General features: G+C 47.3%; 1 protein-coding gene across 2 annotated transcripts in view; it reads left to right on the forward strand.

The window, feature by feature from the left end:
• Positions 1-22,272, forward strand: part of FBLN1 (fibulin 1) — a 911,174-nt gene that overhangs the window by 230,998 nt on the left and 657,904 nt on the right. For both annotated transcript variants that reach the window (XM_086952749.1, XM_086952748.1), the window contains exon 7: positions 9,399-9,536. In XM_086952749.1, coding sequence (XP_086808875.1) covers positions 9,399-9,536 — 138 coding nt within the window. The remainder of the gene's footprint in view (positions 1-9,398; positions 9,537-22,272) is intronic.

Genomic DNA, 22,272 nt, shown 5'->3' on the forward strand with positions numbered 1-22,272 from the left:
AGATGAGACCACTACAGGAGTGGCTGCAACAGCAATGGTCACAAGCAGAAGGGAGTTGGGAAGATCTAGTGGTTGTTACGCACAATGTGCAGGAGGAGATGAAATGGTGGACGAAGGAGAATATAACGATGGGGAAACCTCTAACGCCACCGGACCCAACTGTGACCATCACCACAGACGCATCCCAGAAAGGATGGGGTGCACACACGGACAGGCTCAGAGTGAGGGGTCTGTGGAACCCAGGAGATGCAGTCAAGCACATCAACTACCTGGAACTGAAAACGGTGTTGCTGGCCCTCAAGGCCTTCCAAAAACACCTTTACAACAAAAGGGTGATGATACAGACAGACAACACCACAACAATGTTTTACATCAACAAGCAAGGGGGGACTCAGTCATTTCCCCTGTCGAGCTTGGCTCAAGAAATATGGAGATGGGCAATCCCACTCAGGATAGACCTGCTTGCCATACACCTGCCAGGGAAGGACAATGTGGAGGCGTGGCTCAGCAGGCAAGCGTCGGTGTCCCACGAATGGGAGCTGAACAGCCAGGAGACACAGAAACTGTTCAGGAGGTGAGGCACACCAACAATAGACCTGTTTGCAACACGTCAGAATGCAAAATGCCAACACTTTGCATCGAGGGAACAGGAACCGATGTCCCATGAGAATGCCCTATGGATAAGCTGGTCAAAGAAATTTGCCTAAGCTTTTCCACCGACGCCACTGATCCCCAGAGTCCTGAACAAGTGCAGGTCGAGCAACATGACTCTCATCCTGGTGGCTCCCCAATGGGCGAGGCAGACATGGTACTCTAAGATTATGGAGATGTCGCAGGGCAGAGCACACAAGTTCCCAAAAAGAAGAGACCTTCTCTCCATGGAAGGGGGACAAGTTCTACACCCAGAGCCAGAAAGCCTCAGCCTGTCAGCGTGGCTCCTGAGGACTTAGAGTTCGCACATCTAAAACTACCAGAGAGCACACTTCGGGTGCTGAGAGAAGCAAGGAGACCCAGCACGCGGAAGTGCTATGGGGAAAAATGGAAGAGGTTCACGCAGTGGTGCCATAGGAAGAACTTGCAGAGAAAACTGACGAGAGAGTCTACAGTACTTAGATACCTCACGCACCTGATCAAAGCTAAACTAAGCTCGTCCTCGCTGAGGGTTCACCTGGCGGCGATTGTGGCATACACAAGAGGAGAAACAGGGAGAAGTTTCTTCACTTCCAGAGTAGTTAAAAGGTTCTTGGAAGGAGCGAAGAGAATACCGCCACCCAAGAGGATGCCGCCGCCGGCATGGAACTTAAACGTGGTACTGACAGAACTCATGAAGCCACCGTTTGAACCCATCCATAAAGCGTCACTACAAATGCTGACAATGAAGACAGCCTTTCTAGTAGCAATAACATCGCTACGCAGAGTAAGCGAGCTACAAGCTTTGACGCTGCAAGAACCGTACATACAAATACACAGTGACAGGGTCGTGATGAGGACAGACCCGCATTTCATGCCCAAGGTAGTGTCTAAATTCCACATGAACCAGAGTATCCAGATACCTAGCTTCTTCCAGAAGCCCATGTCAAGCGCGGAGAGGGCGCTCCACACTCTGGACGCAAGGCGGGCAGTAATGCACTATATAGAAAGGACGAAAGAACACAGGAAGACGAAACAATTCTTTGTGTCCTTCGCAAGGAGTTTCCTGGGTAGACCAGTGACTAAGAACACCATAGCAAGATGGATTGCCAAGACAATACAACTCTGCCACAAGCAAGCTGGTGAAGAGCTCACTGAGGGGCCACGAGCCCACTCAACCAGAAAGAAAGGGGCAACGATCGCCTTCCTGGCAAACACGCCCATCCAAGACATATGCCTGGCGGCAACATGGGCTTCAGTGCACACTTTCACTAAACACTATTGCGTAGATGTGCAGATGAACAAGGAAGCACAAGTGGGCCAAAGAGTGCTTCAACATATCTTTAACAACCAACGCTCATCTTCCACCCAGCCGCCACATGAGTGACAAAACCGCTACGAAATCTATGCACAGCATAGTGAATCCAGAAAGATTCACGCTGCAAAACGAATAGTTTCTTACCTGTCAGTGTAGTTTTGCAGCTTGAAGATCTTTCTGGATTCACTAGCGAACCCACCCACCTCCACCAGAAAGATGAGGCTGGAGAAGGTGGAAGGACATAGAGTAAGATAGGAACGCTTAACAAGACAATATACGTGAATAAGTTTACGTTGAAGGAAAGTTTAATACACATAGCCATGGATTCACCACAGAGACAGAGAAAAAAAAAAAAAAAAGAAAAAAAGAATCCGAAGATGGCGCCCAAGGGTGGGAGCTTCCGCAGGAAGCGTGCCGACGTCACGAAGGTGCACCAAATGGTGGGACGTCGACGCCCACCTGGGCTACAAAAAAGAAAAAAAAAGAGAATAAAGACTACGAATCCGGACCCAACCACCAGATCGCGGAATAATGCACAGCATAGTGAATCCAGAAAGATCTTCAAGCTGCAAAACTACACCGACAGGTAAGAAACTATTCGTTTTTTTTAGAGAACCTTGGTCAAGAGAGGAGCCCATAAGGAAGTAGATGCTTTTAAACATATCTGGAGGAATCCCATCTGGGCCTAGCGGCATGCCCAACCAGGCAGCTGGATGGCTATTGCCAATAGCACCTCAATCGGTTCCACCTCTTGGGCAGTAAAACGTGTCGTCAGGGGCTGTAGGAGTACAGAAGAACCTAAGGGCGAACCTGATGATCGATTTTAATGTGGTTTAGGGTGGCTATATTCTCCATATCAGGGCTAGCATAGAGCTTCGTGAAGTGAATGACACCGGTATCCGGCGAAATTAGTCTCAATGTCTATATGCCTGGGCCTTTAACTTTCTCAAAGTAATTGCGGTTTACTGTTGCCCACAATGCTTTGCTATCTGTTAACTCACTTGCTTGCAATAGGGATGAATAGGCTTCTTCTCTAATAGCACTCTTCCTTGCTCTAATGGTGGTCTGTTATAAAGTTCTGCAGTTTTGAACCACAGCCTGATGTCTGGGTTTCTTCTTCAAAGCATCTAGCAACTGGTTATGTGCCTTAGTGCACTTTGAGTCAACTCACTTAGCTGGCGGTTTGCTCCCTAAATTAATTGGGACCAGAAATAGTTCATATTCCGTACCACAGATCCTATCATAAGTCTGAAGAAGCTCCTTGCCACCGCCCTGTGTATAATCACCAACAAGGCCTTTCAGAAAATCAGGGCCTGAGGAAACCACCTGCTGTGTTAAGAAGGTGGTTTCATCGATCTTCGACCATTTTTTAACCACTCCTCGGTTCCTGGAAAATGAAATAGGGAGGGGTTGGTCTACAATGGTCTTTTTAACAAAGTGCAAGGCATGTAGAGAGAGTCAGAAGTCTATGATTGTAAAGTGGTGAATCAGAAGATATTGTTATACATGTTTATTAATCGCATTTGGGTAGATTGGCCCTGAAGTAGAATCATCTGGCAGTACAGAGAGCCATAATATGAATAAGTCACCGGAGCGGGCAGTGTAAGGGAGATAAAGGTAATAAGGCCCCCTTCAGCCCTGCGCATAGCCCCTGCAATGGCTGGTGCGAAATTGGTGGAATACCCATCCAGGAAAACAGTCAGTGAGGCAGGTCTCTTGAAGGCAGATGATCACATAGCAATCACTAAATTTGAGCCAGTCGTTCCTATCCCACTTATTTGTCAGGCCCATAACATTCCATGAAGCTAAGAGAAGTGGCTGGGTTTTGTCACATCCAGGACCCCGAGAGGAGGTAGACTTGTCACTAATAGACGAAGGAGGCATGATATCTCCGGCAATCCTTGGAGGCCCATGCTCCACCAGCAGGTAGCAAATATCCTGAGCAGTAGCCTTGCCATAGGGTCAATCCAATTGATCCAGGTATGAGATGGGGCACACCTGTTGGAAGTGGGGACAGGGTTTCCAGGCAGCAACAGAGTAAGCAAACACACCTGTGGTTTATAGAACTATCCAATAGGAAGGGCCTTAATCGCAGCGTTTGGAGGCCTAGCAAAATTTAGCCTGGTCAGAATATCCTTGGTCATCCTTCTTTCTCTGGTATTGATAACAATACAATCAAAAGAATGAGGGTTAGAGGTGTAGCCGTGCAAGGGACTGCTAACAAGGTTGATCTGGCTTTGCAAAAGTGCAGGGCTTTCCAGTCTGATACTAGTCCAGTGAAACACCTTTAATCAGTTGGCCATGGTCTTCACGCATGTCATGGCTCTGTGAAGGAATGTTTTCAATATATCCACGAAATCCTGGAGCGGGAAATTCAGAGTATGCACCCTAGGGGGTTAAGGGGGTTGAATGAGACTAGTTCTAACATTCCTTCTGACCCAGAGTCATATACGCTGGGCTCGCAACTCACTTCTAGTTCCAGGAATATCCTGTGGGCCTGGCCTGGGCATAGTAGTGGCCCTGTCTTGGCCAAGACCACCTTCTTTTCACAGAGGGATGACACCAGGACCAGCTGCGGCCATAGATGACACTGGTGAGCCTACACGAAGGATGCCACCTATGGAAGCAGGTGACTGGGAGCTTGCTGTATGATGCACCAGCAAAGCGTCATTTCATTTGGCCAGTCTTTCCTCCACCTTCTCCAAACAGAACAAAATTGGGCCCAAGACACTAGTGAAGGAGGACATATGACATTCCTGCACACTTCCCCAGCTATGCCTGCTAAAGTTGTCGGCAGATGGTTTGGAGAAAGAGGGCAGGGTTCCAAGGTCAAATCAAGAGCTGGGGTGAGCATTGCAACAGGGGACCCAGCACATTGTCGCTTGGACTTGACCCCCTCATTCCACTCTCTTCCTCTTACCCCCCAGGCATTGTCTCTTCCTGACTTAGGTGGGATGAATAATAAGTGATCCCTCCTAGAATGGTCACCGATCTCAGGGGCCTTGGTGTCATCCGGAGAGTTCGCGCCCGAAGGGATTGTTCAAGGCTTCATGAATCTCGATAGGCACAGGTGTGCCTGTGTTGGGGCAAACGTAAAAGTCAGTGTATTGGGCTCCAAGGGGATACAAGGTTGCTTGGGTGCCCACTCTGGCAGAGATGAGAGACAGACGCCTTTAGGAGATCAATCTCCCTACTAGTCATGCGCCCCACAGCTCGCTGCAGGAAGCCATCAAGGGTAGCGCCAGGCGTTGGTTGCATAGTAACAACCCTCTGTTTGCCCATGGTATACCTGCAGAGTGAGACCTAACGACTAATGGGTCAACAAAAGTCAGTCAAAGACAAGGTCAGGTAGTGGATGAAAGTACAGATAGGTATAACTAAACACAAAATGCTCAGTGCGGTTAGTGGCAAATGAAGGGCAGGTGGCATAGCCTCCTCCGGGCGAAGACAGACCTCCCTTTGCCCGGGCATGGCCCGCGTTGCGGGGATATTACAAGTGCTTTATAGGGCTGATAAATGGCAGGTGGGAATCGTTGCAGAGCCTCCTCTCTTGCCCTGTGGAATCCTGGGACTCATGGTCCCTTGAAAGTCCATGCAGTGCGTCCCAAAGCTTGTTGAATATGATTTGTATGCTTCACCTTTTGCTTTAGGTTCTCTGTGGCTGCTTCTTTAATTTGTGTTATATCTTTTTCCTTTTTTCCGCACATACTGTTGGATCCACTTTCAAATTCCCAATATACATTTGATGCAGCAGAAAGGGGCTTTGCCAAATTTTACTATCCGAAACCAATTTCAACATCAGTCCCTTTCGCTGCGTAATCTAAAACGGGTTCTCAATTTTCATATTTAAGTGGGCCTCTCTCCGATGGACCTTTTAGAGTTGTAAGGGATTGACAAAGGTAAAACAGAGTCCTAATCTTATATGAGGACCTAAACATAGAGAAATAATATAACACATTATAATCAAATGTACATTAACAATGACAGTGTCTGATTACTTGTCAAGTTGCTTTTATCTAATTTTAAAGAATGTGAATGCTCATCCAATACAATACAGCTCGAATCACAGATCATCACACGAGAAACAGACAACAGTTCAATAATTCATTATAACATCTCTCAATGAGCCATAAGTGAGTGGATAGATGAAGAGACAAAAACAAAGAAGCATTTGCAAATCATATCTATGCAAATTCAGAATATCATACGAACTTAGAAATATCTATTGCACGGAATGCTAATAGTCAGAAGAGCTACCTTCCGGCTTGAAGGGTAAGCTGGGCACCCTCACAAGGATATGAGGAGCAAAGTTAAAGAGTCAGGATGAGCAGAACATCAGCCAGCCAGTTAAGTAAGGAAACGGCAACACTGCCCTGTCCTCTCGCAAAGTCTCTCTCCTACTCAAATTCTAACACTAGTAGTTATAGTTATACCCTAATTCTCTAAAGATCCAACCCCCATGTATCAAAATTCAAAAGTTCAAAAATCTGATTGGTCTAGGCCAAGGGGGGTCTGATCACTTCGCTCCCAACACACCTAATTCTCAACAGTTCCTTTGTCTTGAGAAAAACATATTCATCGTCCTTCAGCAGAGGAAACTCCAATAATCTGTTCTGCAACTTGCACATGTCGCTCAATTGTTTTGTATCAAAAAATGTCAGCACGATAATCCACAAGAACACTTTCTCCAGTCGGCAAGGAAATTCCATTATAACATTTATTACTTCCTCCACATAACCATGGCCATCGTCAGGAACTTTTGAAGGACAAAATATATTTTTTTGCAGCCTACGTTTTAAATTAAACCTAAAAAGAATTTTGAGGCCTTCTATGCAGAACAGTAATGGGTACCTTTTCTGTAGGAAAAGCAAACACACAAATAGTTATCAGGTCATAACAAAACTTCATTATTAATGCTCTAATAATGCTTTGCTCTTCACTACTCATTATACACATATTTTCAAACAGCATTTGCGTTTTTGGCCTTCTCGAAAACCATGGAAGTCACTGGTCTTTTTCCAGCACCTTTGCACAGTCTTCACTTTCTCCCCATCTCTTTTCCCAAATACCCATTTTTAGTCTTTTCTTGGTTAATTTTCACACAACTTTTTTTGTTAATAATCAACACAGTGAGAAGTTTGATCCAAGCAGGTTTTATTCTGCAAAACCCTGCTCCGTCACATTCAAAGAGATCCCGTTTTGTGGTGGAGGATCCTGTAATAGCTGCCCCAGCCGTGCTTTAACGTCCGACACATACCCTACAGCTAACCCTGTTGTTTGGGTTCTGTTCTGTAGGAGTAGAAACTCGCATCCTCTCATTGGCCGCTTTTTCCTCTTCATGTACAGATAAGGCCAGTGCGAACTGTATTGTTCTAACAAGGTGTCCTTGACTTTTTCATTTTGTTTTTTAGGGAAATTGTCAAAGGGCGATTTTATTGCTATCATGAGGCAGTTTTCTGTCCTTGTTGTTCTGGTTCTCCCCTCTGTGGTGAACCTTTGTGGGTTCCCTTTTCTGATTAATGAGTTGGCCTCTTTTATGGCACTTAAATGGGTCTTTGCCCTCAATGATTTATTCGCTTTGGGCGTGCTAGATTTTGTTTGTTCTGGGTGATGTTCTGGGCCACCTCAGATCTTCACCTCTCTCTCTGTCTGAGTGCCTCGCCTTTCCAGTTATTCACCCCGCTTCAGATATCCACAGAGCTATCTCTTGCAGTAACCTTCAGTCCTCTTTTTTGGAACCGCTAAGCCACCACACAGGCTCCCACCAGGCTCAGGCGATTAGCCCTGGGTCTCCTGGATGACTGCAAACCTTCTAAGACCCACAATCCTTCCGGTTTGGCCCAAGGGCCACAAATACCACACATCTTCTCTCAGGCCCATTGCTCCAGAATCCGCGTCCCTCTCCATACTCCCTTCTCCGTGCACCTCTTTGGAGTCCTCCTCTAACTTCTCCTTGTCTTGTGAGTTTACCTACCAGCTTTATGTTCTGATTTTTTTGGGGGTAGAAATTCTTGCTTTTTGCCTCATCAGGGCCCAGTCCTTTGGAGCCCTGCACCATGCGTCCTAGTTAATTACTATTAGATTTTTGGGGAATTTAATAAGTACGTTATTATTGGGCCATTGACCTATATTTTGAATGCATTCATCAAGTGTATGTATAATTATTGGTGTTCGTGTATTTGATTTGTGATGGGTCTCTGATGACAACTGAACTAACTCCAGGAATATAATAATATTGACGGTTTACTGGATAACTTAACAAAGACCAAAATATAAGCCTGGGTACAACATCAATTGAGCAAGTGTCAATTTATCCTCATTTTGGGATAATGATAGATGAAAAGCAGACTTGGAATTCTCATGTTGCAAAGCTGGAAACTAGATGAACATCGCCAATTGGTGGAAGGGGAATTGGAGCTGTCATTAGTGCAGTAAAATCTAAATTATTTGCATTGTTGCACTGTGGTTCACAGATTCTCCATACTAAAATCGTCCAAAGGCTGGAAAAGCTGTTTATCAGAAGCTTACACCACTATTAAATCTCAGATCTTCTACGCCCCACTGTTCGAGCCGCACTGTCGACTGAAGCTTGATCTCGGACTTATCCTTCTATGGACAATGGACAATATTGTATTAATTAAATACTGTTGTCATTGTACTAAAGCAGAGGATAAAAGCTTAAAATACATATTCTCCATGTAGTTCTGACATCTATTGCACAATCCTCATTTAGAAAATACCTTATTACAATTAAAGACTGCTGAATGCTTTTGATAGACACACTTTCTTATATGCAAAAACTTTCAATGTGAAGTTTAAAGAAAACAAAATGTTTACTATATCTCCAATGTACCTCTACCCTATAAAAACTCGGTGTACGCCCAAAACACTTACAAACAGGCAACTTTACTGTGATTCAAACATGGTTGTATTACCAATTGCTAAGATGTATTTGTTTCATCTTTACATGCCTGTCTTTTAACTGGAGTTAGTGTAATATTGCAATCGATGTTCTATAATGTATACAATAAAGTACTACTCAGCTTTGTGAATTCTGAAACTTCTAGATAGAACTTTGCATCTTACCCGACACCCAAGAAGGGCAAACTGGTACATTACAAGGACCTGAAAGCAATAGGCACATGTACTCCCATCAGTACAGCCTGAATATAAGGTTCATGCATGCACGCTTTTTTAAAACTATGCAAACATGCAAGACATTCAACATGATTTCACATAACTAATAAACGATAATGAAAAAAGTTTCAAGGATAGGATCAATTTAGAAACCGTGGTATTTCTGGAGAGAAAGAAGTTGGTATTGTTTTCATGTAGTTTAGCGTGTAATCTGTTACCCTCCATTTGCATAGGTGTTTCCTGTTCACGTGTACGACATCCTTGACCCTTTATGTGCTCTGTAGCTCACGGATGCTCACCCTCTTATTTCTAGACATAAACGAGTGTTTGGTCGGATCCCATGATTGCAAGGAAGGCCTGGTGTGCATCAATATGCCCGGAGTATTTCGCTGCCAGCGCGAGGTCAGCTGCGGAACCGGGTACGAGCTCACGCACGAGAACACCTGCAAAGGTACGTCAGAGAACGCAGAGGCCAGAATAATGCAGCCGCAGCATGAGATTGGCTTCAGAACCGATGCAAATGTGGTGCTTTGGTTTTTCTCTACAACCTGAGCTGCAATCACATTTTCTGTCTGTTTCTGTAGTATTTTTCAGTCTATATTTATCATATAACGTTTAGAAAATTGACACGTTATAAATGATCTTTATTTTGATTTTATTCTTCTGTTACAGATCTCTTTTTGGTTGTCTTCTAATTAATCGAATATTAAATCTGTATTATCCCATGAAAGCTTGCGTCATTTAATATTCCAAATCATCTCTTAACAATTTTCTAATGTCTATTAAGGACTCTAGGGATATTTACTTTAGGAATGTCTATCTGTTATAAATGATGTAAATATACATTCATTTCTTTCTTCCCGCCCTTTTGTAATTACTATAACGTTTTGCGCAATCTTCAATATATACTAGTCCAGAGAAATGTGGGAGAAAACAAGTTGAACATAGTTCAGCTGAGTATAAAAAACACAACATGAAAAGTTTACATCGAAAAAACTGAAACACAGTAGTGTTTGAAGCATGGGTTATTTGCACGTTGCTTCTATCTACTGGTAAGCGCAGGTGTTGCATGTTGTTTTACTTACAAGTAAAGTTTCAGGTTAACAAGTGACTCGTGATCCCTCTCCCTTAGCCCACTAAGAACTAGGGGGCATAGGGGCGGCGCCTCCTTTAGGGTGGAGGAGCGTCGCCCCACTGCTTTCTCGTAGTGCGAGAAGCAGAAGGATATGCCTGGTCAGTGATGTAACACAGGCCCCCGCATTACTCTGTGGTGCGGGGGGGGGGGGGGCACGAGTTTCTTGGGGCTCCCTCAGCACAGTAGTCGGGCCTGAAAGCTCTGGATTCAATTCGGAGCGGGCCCCTCCATCTACTTTGCAGGGTGGCACTCATAACTTTCGTTACGCCAGTGTGCTTGGTTGGGGGTGGGAGGGTCTGGGAGGAGTGTTTTGCCCAATGCTGTGGGCCCTGACTGTTTGGTTGGCCAGTCATGCACACTTTGCATTTTCTCTATGTAGGCTGTGGCCTCCCCAAAGGTGTGCGGCTGTGCGCTGTCCCCACCAATCACAATGCTTGCAGTGTTGTAATTGGCTTGAGTGAGGCTGCCTGCTTCTTGTTCCTGCCAGAGGCAGGAGTGCAAGAAAGCAGCAGAAAAACGCAGGACCCGGCCAGGAGTGGAGGCGGCGCGGGACCCAGTAATGTAAGTTTAAAAAAAAATGAAACCCTCCCCTGCGGGAACTCCCCACCCGTGAGTCATGCTAGCCGCGACAAGACTGATGTTTTTTCCGTGCTACCGAGTTCCAACGTGCGGTTGAGACAATAAAACGGACATCTTAAACATCGCCAAATGAAAACTCCCATATGCGAGAACTTTGTGTTTCAGCAGAAGGCATGCGATCTCAGACTGCTTTGGACCCAAATCAGAGGCAAAAGCCTGAGAAAGACTCATGGGTATGGAGAACATGCCTTTTAAATGTTGCCCAAATTTCAATAGCACATTGTCGAGGCTGATCTGCAACTTCTGCTTATCATGGGACCCTGATGAATCTTCCTGCTCTGCGTGCAATGAAACTGACTGGGACGGTGAAGAGCTAGATTGTGGGTACATTCCATGTTGCAGCACTGAGGCTTTCCAGGTCACAGTACGGACAGGGTGTTACAGAAGTCAAAGGAAGGATGAAAAGGGTGAATTTCTTTTTTTTCTTCACAACAAATTTTATTGATTGATTAGGTAAAGGCATAAATACAGCTCTCCACAGTCAGGAGATTACTGCCAAGTAGTTAGACATGTCTCAGTATCATTACAAACCCAATCAATAAAAAGGAACAACCCCCCGTCTTCCCCCACAACCCCAGCTACTCAACATCCCCGCTACCCACCCCTTATCCCGCCCTAACCCGGTGCATGTGATCACAATAAGCCTCCATCATTTGATTATATTGTATTAGGCATCTTGCGTCTCTTTAGGCCTGAAGGCCCTCATTCGTAGGTAACCCATCGTCCGGGTCTGCTGGAGGCTCCAGAGTCAAACCCCTGTAATCTGCCCACCTTTTCCATATTTTGTAATGTTTTCGGGGGCATCCTCTGGCCTCAAACACAGGTCGCTCCAACCCCATGAAGTAATCTAGTCCGGCCTTCCAGGCGCCCAGTGGAGGAGCCCGCTCACCCTTCCATGCTCTTGCCAGATCCCGCTTGGCGACCACCAGGCCTAATAACAAAAGATGACGCTTGTAAATGTTCCCACCCACGCTCTCTAATACATGGAAAAGTCCCAAACGGGGAGTGCGGGGGAGATCCCATCCCAGTACCTCTGACAAACAGCTCCAAACACCATTCCAGAACCGAGTCATACCAACACAAGACCATACTGTATGCAACAGCGTACCCCTCTCAGTTCCACAGCGCAGGCACTCCGGGGACACAATCAGGCCCGCCTTCCATGACCGCTCCCGGGTATAGTAAGCCCTGTGCAGATATTTAAACTGGATCAATCGGAGTCGCTCTGTAATAGCGGCCCCACGCGGGGACTCCAAGGCCTCCCTCCAATCATCTTCGTCCATGGGTCTAACGTCCTTCTCCCAGGCATCCTTTAATGGAAGCAAAGAAGAGGAGCAATGAGTGACTAGCGTTTGGTAGATTCAGGACACCTTTTTATCCTTAAGGTCCCCCATGAAAATTTTCGCTTCCACTGGACTGAACTCCGGCAGCAGCTCCAGGCCAACCAGGCTAGGTGCGAGCACGTGGCGAAACTGCAGGTACTTGAAGAATTGGGTCTTCTGCATATGGAATTCAGTCCTAAGCTCCTGGAAGGACTTGAGAGTTACCCCAGTCAGAACGTGTCCAAGCGAAGAAATCCCGATTGAATCCCAGCCTCCAAACCCCGTCAGCGAGGCCAGTGCGGGGAGCTATCCGTTCTTCCACAATGGGGTCTCTGCTGTTAGTCTACCCCACCAGCCCATACGACGCAGTACTTGTCGCCAAATCACGAAGACCACCTGAGTGGCACATGGCAACTTCCTCCGCTGCCTGGTCGAATACAGGAGCGTGTGCAACGTGGGGTCTCCCATCAACAAGCGCTCATGGGCGTATGCAGGGTCTCCTCTATCACCATACCACCATTCGTTTAGTACTAAGAGGTGGGAGGCCTGATAATAGGACAGAAGATCCGACGTGGCAAGACCACCGCAATACGTGGACAGAAAGCATGTCCGCAGTGCCACCCTGGCGGCACCTCCAGCCCACAGGAAGCGACTTTAAACAGAGTTGACCTGCCAAAACCACCGGGGTGCGATCTGGTGTGGGTAATTCTGCAGTTGGTATAATAGGCGCGGAAGTCCGACCATTTTAAAGATCGCAGACCTACCAAATATGGTGAGGGATATCCAGGACCACGTCTTAATGTCCGTCTGGACCCTCTCCCACACTGGTATCACGTTGCGCTCCCATGCAATATCTGCGGGTCGGACAGGAAGACTCCCAGGTACTTCAATCCCCCGGCCGCTACCTGCAAGGCCGACGCCCATGAGTACGTACTTGCCCCGTCACCTAGTACCCATAGGGTGGACTTACGCGGGTTAAGACAAAGGCTCGACACCTCACCAAATATTCGCATAACTTCCAAGATTCGGGGACCTGATCGATTGAGATCCGTAAGGAAGAATAGGACCTCATCCGCATAGAGTGCGATCCTGTCGGAGAGTCCCTCGCCCCACACGAAGCCTCGCAGCTGCGCGTCAATGCGTACCCAAGAGGCAAGGGGCTCCATGGCCAGCTCAAAGAGATAAGGGGACAGCGGGCATCCCTGCCGGGTCCCCCGACCGACTGGAAACCTCTCCGAGACTGCCCCGGATACACGCACTGACGCAGTGATATCAGTGTATAGCAGTTTGATGTACGAAATAAACACCGGGCCCAGATTAAGATATGGTAGGAGTGCGAACAGATATGTCCAACTGACAGAGTCAAAGGCCCGATCTATATCCGGTAACAGTAGAGCCGCCCGCTCTCCAGTGGCCCCTATGGCAACGACAGCCGCCTGCGCCCGTCTGATGTTGTGCCGCGTCGCCCTATGTGGCATGGAGCCAGCCTGGTCTGGGTGGACCAGGTCAGCCACATATGGGAGAAGGTGATTCGCCAACGCCTTAGCCAGCAATTTAGCCTCGATATTGAGCAGGGATATGGGGCGATACGAGTCATGCCGGTCCGGGGGTCTACCCGGCTTCTGAAAGACTACAACCTCGGCGTGTCGCCAGTCAGTCGGCAGGCTACCCAGTTCCCTTGCCGTCTCCAGCGCTGTCCTATAGTGGGATCCCAATTGGAGTTGGAATTTCTTATAAAATTCACATGGAAAGCCACTCGGCCCGGGTGCCTTCCCTGTGTTGAGCTGCCCTAACGCGTCTCCCAGTTCTTCCGCTGTTAGAGGGAGGTCCAGAGCTTTTCTTGTCTCATATGAGACTGCCCTCGGGGGTCTCATATGAGACAATTAATTTGTCGATCGCATCCGCTGGAAGACAGTCCTGCTGTGCATATTGCTCCGTATAGTAGCGGGCAAAACTCGCTGCTAGTTCAGCCGGGTCTGTTATAGCTACACCTTCCCCATCAGTGAGATGTGGTAGTGTAATCGGTTGCATGGTATGTTGACATAATCTATGGAGCATAGTACAGGACTTATCTCCCCACTGATATACCCTACTCCGCGTGGCCATCATGCTTGTCGAGCCTCATCGATTAAAACAGATGCATAGGACTGCTGCGCCTGCAGGAGCAATCGCACCGCCACATCGCCTCCCCCTCTCTGGCACCGCTGTTCTAGAACCTCTACCTGTGCCGCGGCCGCAACAATGGCCTCTCGACGTCAACGACGGGCAGCCGTGCACCATGCTATGTCTATTCCCCTCAGCGTGGGCTTCATGGCTTCCCAGACTACCACTGCATCTATATTCTCTACCAGGTTTTCCTGCCAATAGTGGGCGATCGCACCCCGCATGTGTTGGACATAGTCACCCTGCTGAAGGTGCCACGAGGACATCCTCCATCCGAACGGTTGACGTTTTCTATGCAATTCAATCCTGACTGCTACTGGGGAGTGGTAGTCCTCTAGGCAAAATCCCCGCCTCCCTCACCATATTTAGGAACGCCCCTGGCACAAAAACATAATCTAGCCGCGAAAAGGAGCCATGTACAGCAGAAACATAGGTGTACTCTCGCACTTTGGCATTCATGTGTCTCCAAACATCCACCCAGCCCAATCCTTCCACCATCGCTTTCAGTCTGGTAGGGGCAGTAGCCGCCATCGTCCCCTGCAGTCTCCTGCGGTCCATGCACACATCCATTACATCATTCCAATCACCCCCCAGCACAGCCAGGGATTCCGGGATGTCCGCCCACACCTCAAATAGCTTATCAGCCAGGGACCACTGTAATGGGGGAGGAGCATATACACTCCCAAACACCACCGGTTCAGTACCCACCATTCCCTTGATAAAAACGTAGCGACCCTGTGGATCGATCCAATGTCGCTCATGAATGTAGGCCAACCTGCGGTGGACCAAAATGGCCACCCCTCTCGAACCCCTGGAAAACCCGGCATGATAGACCTGTTGGTAACCAAATCTCTGCAGGCTAAGTACTATTGTTCCCATCATGTGCGTTTCTTGTAGCAGTAATACATCGGCAGCCTCCCTCTTCCCCCATCGCAAGATCGCCCCCCTCTTAATTTTGTCCAACATCCCCCTGACATTCCAACTCAGTACTCGCATGGACTCTCTAGGGAGTCCTGGAATTGGTGCATCAGCCATAATCAAGTTGGACAGGACACAGAGGACCCCAGCGCCAGGCCCAGGCGCACAGCACAATTAGTTGGAAGGCATTAGGAATCACGTGCAAACCCCTCCAACCACCCCTGACTCCCCCCCCCCCCCTCCCCCCCATTCACCCCCCCCCCCAAAACCATCCCCTCAACTTCCCATCTCCCGTCCCCCGCCTCCCACCCCTATACCTCATGGAACTCTGAAGTATCTGTTGCGGCATGGGGAACCTCTGGCCCAAAACAGAGCGCCCAAGGCCAAACATGCTAATGGATCACAACTACCCACTCTAACTAAAGGACCCACCCCTCGGGGCCAACCGCCACTCGCGGGGGAGAAAAGGGTGAATTTTTGACTCTAGGTCTTCTTGAATGACTGCGACTTCGGAGATCAATCCTTTCCAGGGCCCACAATGAAACCCACTCTTAGAACAACTGGGTTGTCTCAAACACCACACTGAGATGCTCTTTCCTTTGAGGTTTGACCTTGATTAGTGCAGGGAAAGGCTATGCCTAAAACCCTGAACTGCTTCTGAAGAAACCTTAGCAGTCTGCTAAGTGCTCAGCCCTCTGTCTTTTAGGGAGTTTGACTCCAGTTGGTGCTTTTGGCTGCAGAGGCACAAGACATTGAGCCTCGATGCAAGGATCCCCAGCTTTGGCACAAAAAGACACAAGAGCCCAAGCCTCAGCCATAAGATAGGGCACATCAGCAGTGAGAGTCTGCCCAGAGAGTCCTGGATCCAAAATGGAATCAGAAGCTCCATTCAAAGCAGGCATCAAGCTCAATGACAATGCTGCTTCATCCCACCGAAGACCAAGAGGATCACCCAGAAGTACCGCAGAGAGGCGTTTACATTGATCCTGTCTCTGGCCACATCGTGCAAGGCCTCGAGCAGCAGTCCACGCATAAAATGTCATCTTACTTTCAAAGAGACAATTTTGGATGAACTGAGAACCTTTCAAATCGAGAAGAAAAAGCCAAGGGAGCCTGCACCACCAATATCACTTTCACATTCACTGCCTTCTGCTCAATCTGTGCTCATGGATTCATACTAGAAACTCCAGGAAAATCACTCAGCCAAACGAATATAAGACTAAAACGTGGACACTCCAGATGAAACCATCTTTAAAGCCATATCCTGACTAGACAGCAGCACATCATGTTGTCTGTCAATGAGTGGCAGAATACCATCAAGTAAAGCTGCTTGCTTAGGTAGAAGAGGTACATAGACTCATTGAGACCCTCTCGAAAACAGAGAAATGCAAGGCTGGAATATTTAGAATGTGCCAAAGGTCAAGATAATCAAACAGCCATCCCCCTCTGTGACACCAGAACAGATGCACACATGCTGGGTAGTACACATAGGGACCCTAAGCATCAAGGGGCCATGGAGGCCCCAGTAAGCGATCCAACTCATAAACCTCCCAGGATTCAAGGCAGTCTTAATTGCTCTCAAGGCATTTCACATGCATATAAGGGGTAGGACGGTACTTATTCAAACCGACAACAGATCAGAAATGTTTTATTTCAAAACATAGGAAGGGATGTTGTAAGGAAATGGTCTTTCTGCAGGATTACCCCCCACTTTTTGCCCCCATTTTGAGTACTAGCTACTGGTGTAATGGCTCTGAAATTCCCCACTAAACAGGACTCCGTGCATGTGTTCTGACCCTTAAAGTGGTGCAAGTTTAAGTGGATTGCTCCCAATTGGAATAGCCTATCTTACTTGTAAATCCCTTGTATATGACACCAGGGGTACCTAACCTAGGTCATTTGTGGATTGCATCACTAGTTGTGCCACCACAAATGCGACAAGTTAAAACATGGCTCCAAGTCTGCCACAGAAGACTGTAAGGGCAGTTTAAAACTACTAGCTCGACATTTCCTTAAAAGGTAATGACAAAGCCCAAACCCCCTTTTTTAAATCCGATTTAATGGGTGAATCAAATTTAATGTCACTGGTGTGCAAAGTGCAACTTTAGGAGTTGCCACTTTAGTTGCCCAAGGTTTCTAGTTCCCGTTTACTATTTTACTCTGAGTCTGTCCTGCAAAGAGCTTTCTGCACTCTTAGGGAGACATCGTAACGACGCTCATGAAAGATAACAATTGAGGTCAGTCACTGGAGGAGGTGTTAACTCCTCCAGGCAGGAAGCTACATGAGAGTTAGCCCAAAAGACATGCTTCAAAGGCAAAGCCGGCTTTGAATGGCAAATGGGGAACACTTGGGAGAGGGGCTGCTCTATTGTTTAGGTGGTATAAAAGGGGGTGGTGATGGACGGAGCATCAGAACCAATCAAACACTCACACCCAGTCAACAGATCTGGGTTTAATCCATCACCGTTCTTTAGCCCACTCTGCCACCCTAGTTCAGACATGGCCATATGCAAATCAGTCTGACCCTATGCCTCATGGGAACAGTCCAGCCGAACTGCCAAGCCATGCCTTCCCTGGACCGGAAACAAGCTTCCGAGGACCGGTTTCTGGCATTTCAGCCATCTTCAGCCCGGCTTGCTTGAATCCAGTGGCAAAGTGAGCAAGGGACTGACGTCTGAGCATACCCTGCCAACTTATGGCGAACAAAGCGGTACAAAAGGGGGTTCTTTATCCCACTCTGCCACCCCAGTTCAGACATGGCCATATGCAAATTAGTCTGGTTCAGATGCTCCGTCCATCACCACCCCCTTTTGTACCGCTTTGTTCGCCATAAGTTGGCAGGGTATGCTCAGACGTGAGTCCCTTGTTCACTTTGCCACTGGAGCTCCACATGCCAACAGTGGAGTCCTTCTTTGTTGGAAGAAGGCAGTATGGTGCATCCAGGGATGCCTAATGCCACACTTTGCAAGAAGTGGTCATCAGGTGGGAGATAACCCTGAGGGCATTTTTTGAACATGAGTACGGCACTCATGGCACCCTGAACTTCAGTCCAAAAGAAGGACTTCCCAGCTGCACTGTAGAACCATCAGAGAGGATGCACCGATGGGAGACGACCTTTACAATGCCGTTGTTACTGTGTATGTTTACAAAAAGGGTTTTACAACGCAAGTCCTTTCAACAACTTGAGCTGGAGGGTGCTGCAAGCTAAGGAATAGTACGATTTACTATTCAACACCTTCCCTACTGTATGTGGACTGGTGTTGGAATAGTAAATCGTATTGTCCCAAAGTCCAGCACCCTCCAGCGCATGTCATTGAAACGACTTGCGTTTTAAACCCGTGTTGTAAGATACCACGATCATCATGATCGTGTAGTATCATCATACATTCTGCACCAACATGGTCTGCACCTGCTGAACATGGTGGCTAGGAAGAGAGAGGAACTGTGCCTGCTGTGTCTTGCTTGAGAAGTCGATTTAGAGCCCAGTCAAAGCCAAGAGACTCCAAGGATCAGTTAACTGACCTCGTGTTCACAGCACAGGCACACAGCAGCTGAGAAGCCTGTTGGGGAGAGTTGGTAGCCCAGAATCTTTAAGCCTATGCCAAACGCTGCCATGCAGCACCAGAGACCAGGACCTGACACTCAAAGTTGCACCAGAGTTCACTGATCCTGTGAGAGTCATTGTAGTGCAGCTTGGTAGCCCAGGAGGGAATGGCCTGTGACCGTGATACCAGGTGGCTGGTAGTACAGTGGCGAATGGACTTCTACCAGTACCAAGAGGACTGCCAGGGACATCAACCCTGTGACCAGGACTGCCTCATCCCTTCATGGACCGAGGATTAGCCTCAGGATGATCCCTGTTGATTCCATCGCATCCACAGCTTCCTTGAGCAGCTTCAGCATCTTTCATCCCTTGCTGCAGGACCACTTTCATAGAAGTCCATTTTAAATGGGATAATATGCCTGGAACTGCCTGAAGACTGCCTGACCTGTAAAGGGAACTGATTCTGAGGGCCCTGCTCGTCCCCCCCTCACTGGTTCCTTTCTGGAGTTTGTCTCCTAAAGTTATTCTAAGTGACCACAGTATTACTAGCCTCTTTTTTTGGTCAACGTATTTCTAAGTGTTAAATTTGTTGAATATGCCAAAGTTTGTTCATGGTTGATTTACTACACCTTGGTAATTCTAGATCTCTGGATTCCTTTGGTGGATCTTTTTCATTGTGGTGTCTAAAAGTATACAAACATACAGTGCATACATTTTGGTGCTGTTTAAATGTTTTACACGTGTTCCTTTGCAATCCAGGATTGAGCTGAAGGTTTACGAAACCTCAGGGTCCTAGAGGGTGGTTAAGTGTATTACATGGTTAGGTCGAACAGAAGATTTGGAAATGGGCTGTACAAAGGGACATAATGTTAAGTCATACATTTATCAGATGTCCAATTAAGAGAGGCAGGCACGATATGAAACTCATCACATGAACAGGAAATCAAACAGGACGTAGCCCATAACATTTTCCAAGAATAGAGCACACCATTCATAGATCTGTTTGCCACACCCGCAAATGCAAAATGCTCAACTATCACCACATCACACCAGTCTGTAGGGAATGTCCTATCAACAGATTGTTCAGTGACCTTTGCATACGCTTCTCCACCAATATCACTGATCACTCTAGTTCTAGGCAAGTACAAACTAGCAACCATGACAGTGATGCCTACAGAGAGTCAGACACACATGGCTCTTAAACTTGCAAATATCACAAGGCAACCACAGCTGCCAGTCTCACAGGATCTGTTAAGCATTCTGTGGGAGCAAGTCTGTCATCCAGGGCCAAAGAGCACTGGTCTAGCAGCAGGTCTCCTGATGAAATAGTTTGAACACCTGGACCTGCCACAGAAATGCATGCAAGTGCTGAGTAAAGATAGGAAACCAATGACAAGGAAGTGTTGCATAGCCAAGTGCAACAGGTTCATATACTGGTGCAAAAAAGAGAAACTAACACAACACCTAGGGGTATGTGGGCGATGTGTCTCTGTTGAAGAGCCAGGTCTTGAGTTTCTTTTTGAAGACTGCCAGGCTGTGTAGAGCTAGAGAGGCAGGTTGTTTCAGGTCTGGGCAGCGATGTGAGAAGGAGCGGCAACCGCTCTGATGAATGCAGGGTGTGTGTGCAAGGGCGAGGGAAGAGGAGCACAGGTTTCTGGAAGATTGTTGGAAGTTGAGTCGATGGTGGATGTCGGCAGGTCCGAGGTCGTGGGAGCTTTGTAGGCATGAGTGAGGATCTTGAACTGGTATCTCTTCTGGATGGGGTTCCAGTGGAGGTCTCTCAGGTGGGGGAGAATGTAGCTTTTGTTTGGAGAGGTCCAGGATGAAACTGGCTGCAGCGTTCTGTATGGTTTGGAGACTAATGAGGAGCTAGGTGGAGATGCCGGCGTAGAGGGCGTTGCCATAGTTAATGCAGCTGGTGACGAGGGCCTGAGTGATGGTCTTTCTGGTGTTGGTTGGGATTCATATGAACATTCTGCAGAGCATTTGAAGTGTGTGGAAGCAGGAGGAGGCGACTACGTTGACTTGTCCTTTCATGGTCAGTTGGCTGTAGAGGATGATGCCGAGGTTGCGTGTATGGTCGGTCGGTGTGGGTTTAGTTCAGAGTTCTGCAGGCCACCAGCTGTGGACTCATGTGGAGGTTTTCTTTTCGAATATCAGTACTTCAGTCTTGACATAGTTGAGTTGGAGACAGTTGTCTCTCATCCATTTGGCTGCATTGGTCATGGCATTGCAGAAGTTAGGTTTGGCAGTGGAGGAGTCTTTGGTGAACAAGAGCATAAGTTGAGTGAAGTCTGCGTAGGAGATTTTGTTGAGTCCGTGGGATCCGACGACGTTTGCGAGGGCAGTCATGTAGATGTTGAACAGGGAGGGGTTAAGGTATGATCCTTGTGGACCACCACATATGTCGTCTTCGGGTGTGGAGGTGTTGGTAGGCAGTCAGATGCTCTGTGTGTGTGTCCTGTAAGGAAGGAGGCGAACCACTTGATCGCATAACTTCGGACACCATAGTAATTGGGTACCTTGCACATTTATTTGATGAAAAACTGTTGGACTACTCTATGAAGGTCCACCTAGCAACCATTGTGGCATACTCCAGGTTATCTCAAAAGTCACCAAGAGTTTCTTAGAAGGGGTCAAACAACTTGCACCATCAAGGTCAGCACACACACCCTTGTGGAACCTTAACTTGGTATTAACACAAATGATAAACACTATTTGAGTCCCCGCACAAAGAACAATTAACATTCCTAAACCTCAAGATATCTTTTTTTAATAGCGATCACTTCACTGCATAGAGTCAGTGAACTACAGGTAATAGTGGTACAAAAACCCTACCTGCAGGTTCAAAGGGACATGGTCGTTTTGAGAACAAATCCACGGTTTCTGCCAGGAGTAATAGTACAGTTTCATGTTAATCAGGCAATTCTTCCACCCCATTTCATTAAGCAGCCAAAGACACACACAGAAAGAGCACTCCATTCGCTAGACATCAAAATAGCAGTGATGTACTACCTAAAGGAAATACGACAGAAATGTAGTACAACTTTTTATCTCCTGCTCACCCACAAACATTGGTTCAACAGTCACAGAGGGGATTAGTGTTAGATGAATAGTACACACCATTTAAACATGCTACTTGCCTTCAGGAGTACGTCTAGAAGAGAGACCAAGGGCACACACCATGAAGAAGAAGAGGAGCACTGTAGCCTTTATAGCCAATACAGCCATAAATGGTAATACTCCATAGATATCCAGGTGAACAAGGAAGCATAAGTTGGACTGAAGGTCTTAAGGTACCAGTTCGCAAACACTCACTTCAAACCAGTTTCTCGGACGGGGGAGTACCGCTATATAATAAATGCTCAGCATGTAAATCCAGAAAAGATTCACGCTGCAAAACAATATAGTTACTTATCTGTAGAAGTAGTTTTGCAGCTTGAAGACTTTTCTGCATTCATATCCA

The sequence above is a fragment of the Lissotriton vulgaris genome, chromosome 1_2, assembly GCF_964263255.1.
Source record: "Lissotriton vulgaris chromosome 1_2, aLisVul1.2, whole genome shotgun sequence".
In the NCBI taxonomy this organism is placed as follows: Eukaryota; Metazoa; Chordata; class Amphibia; order Caudata; family Salamandridae; genus Lissotriton; species Lissotriton vulgaris.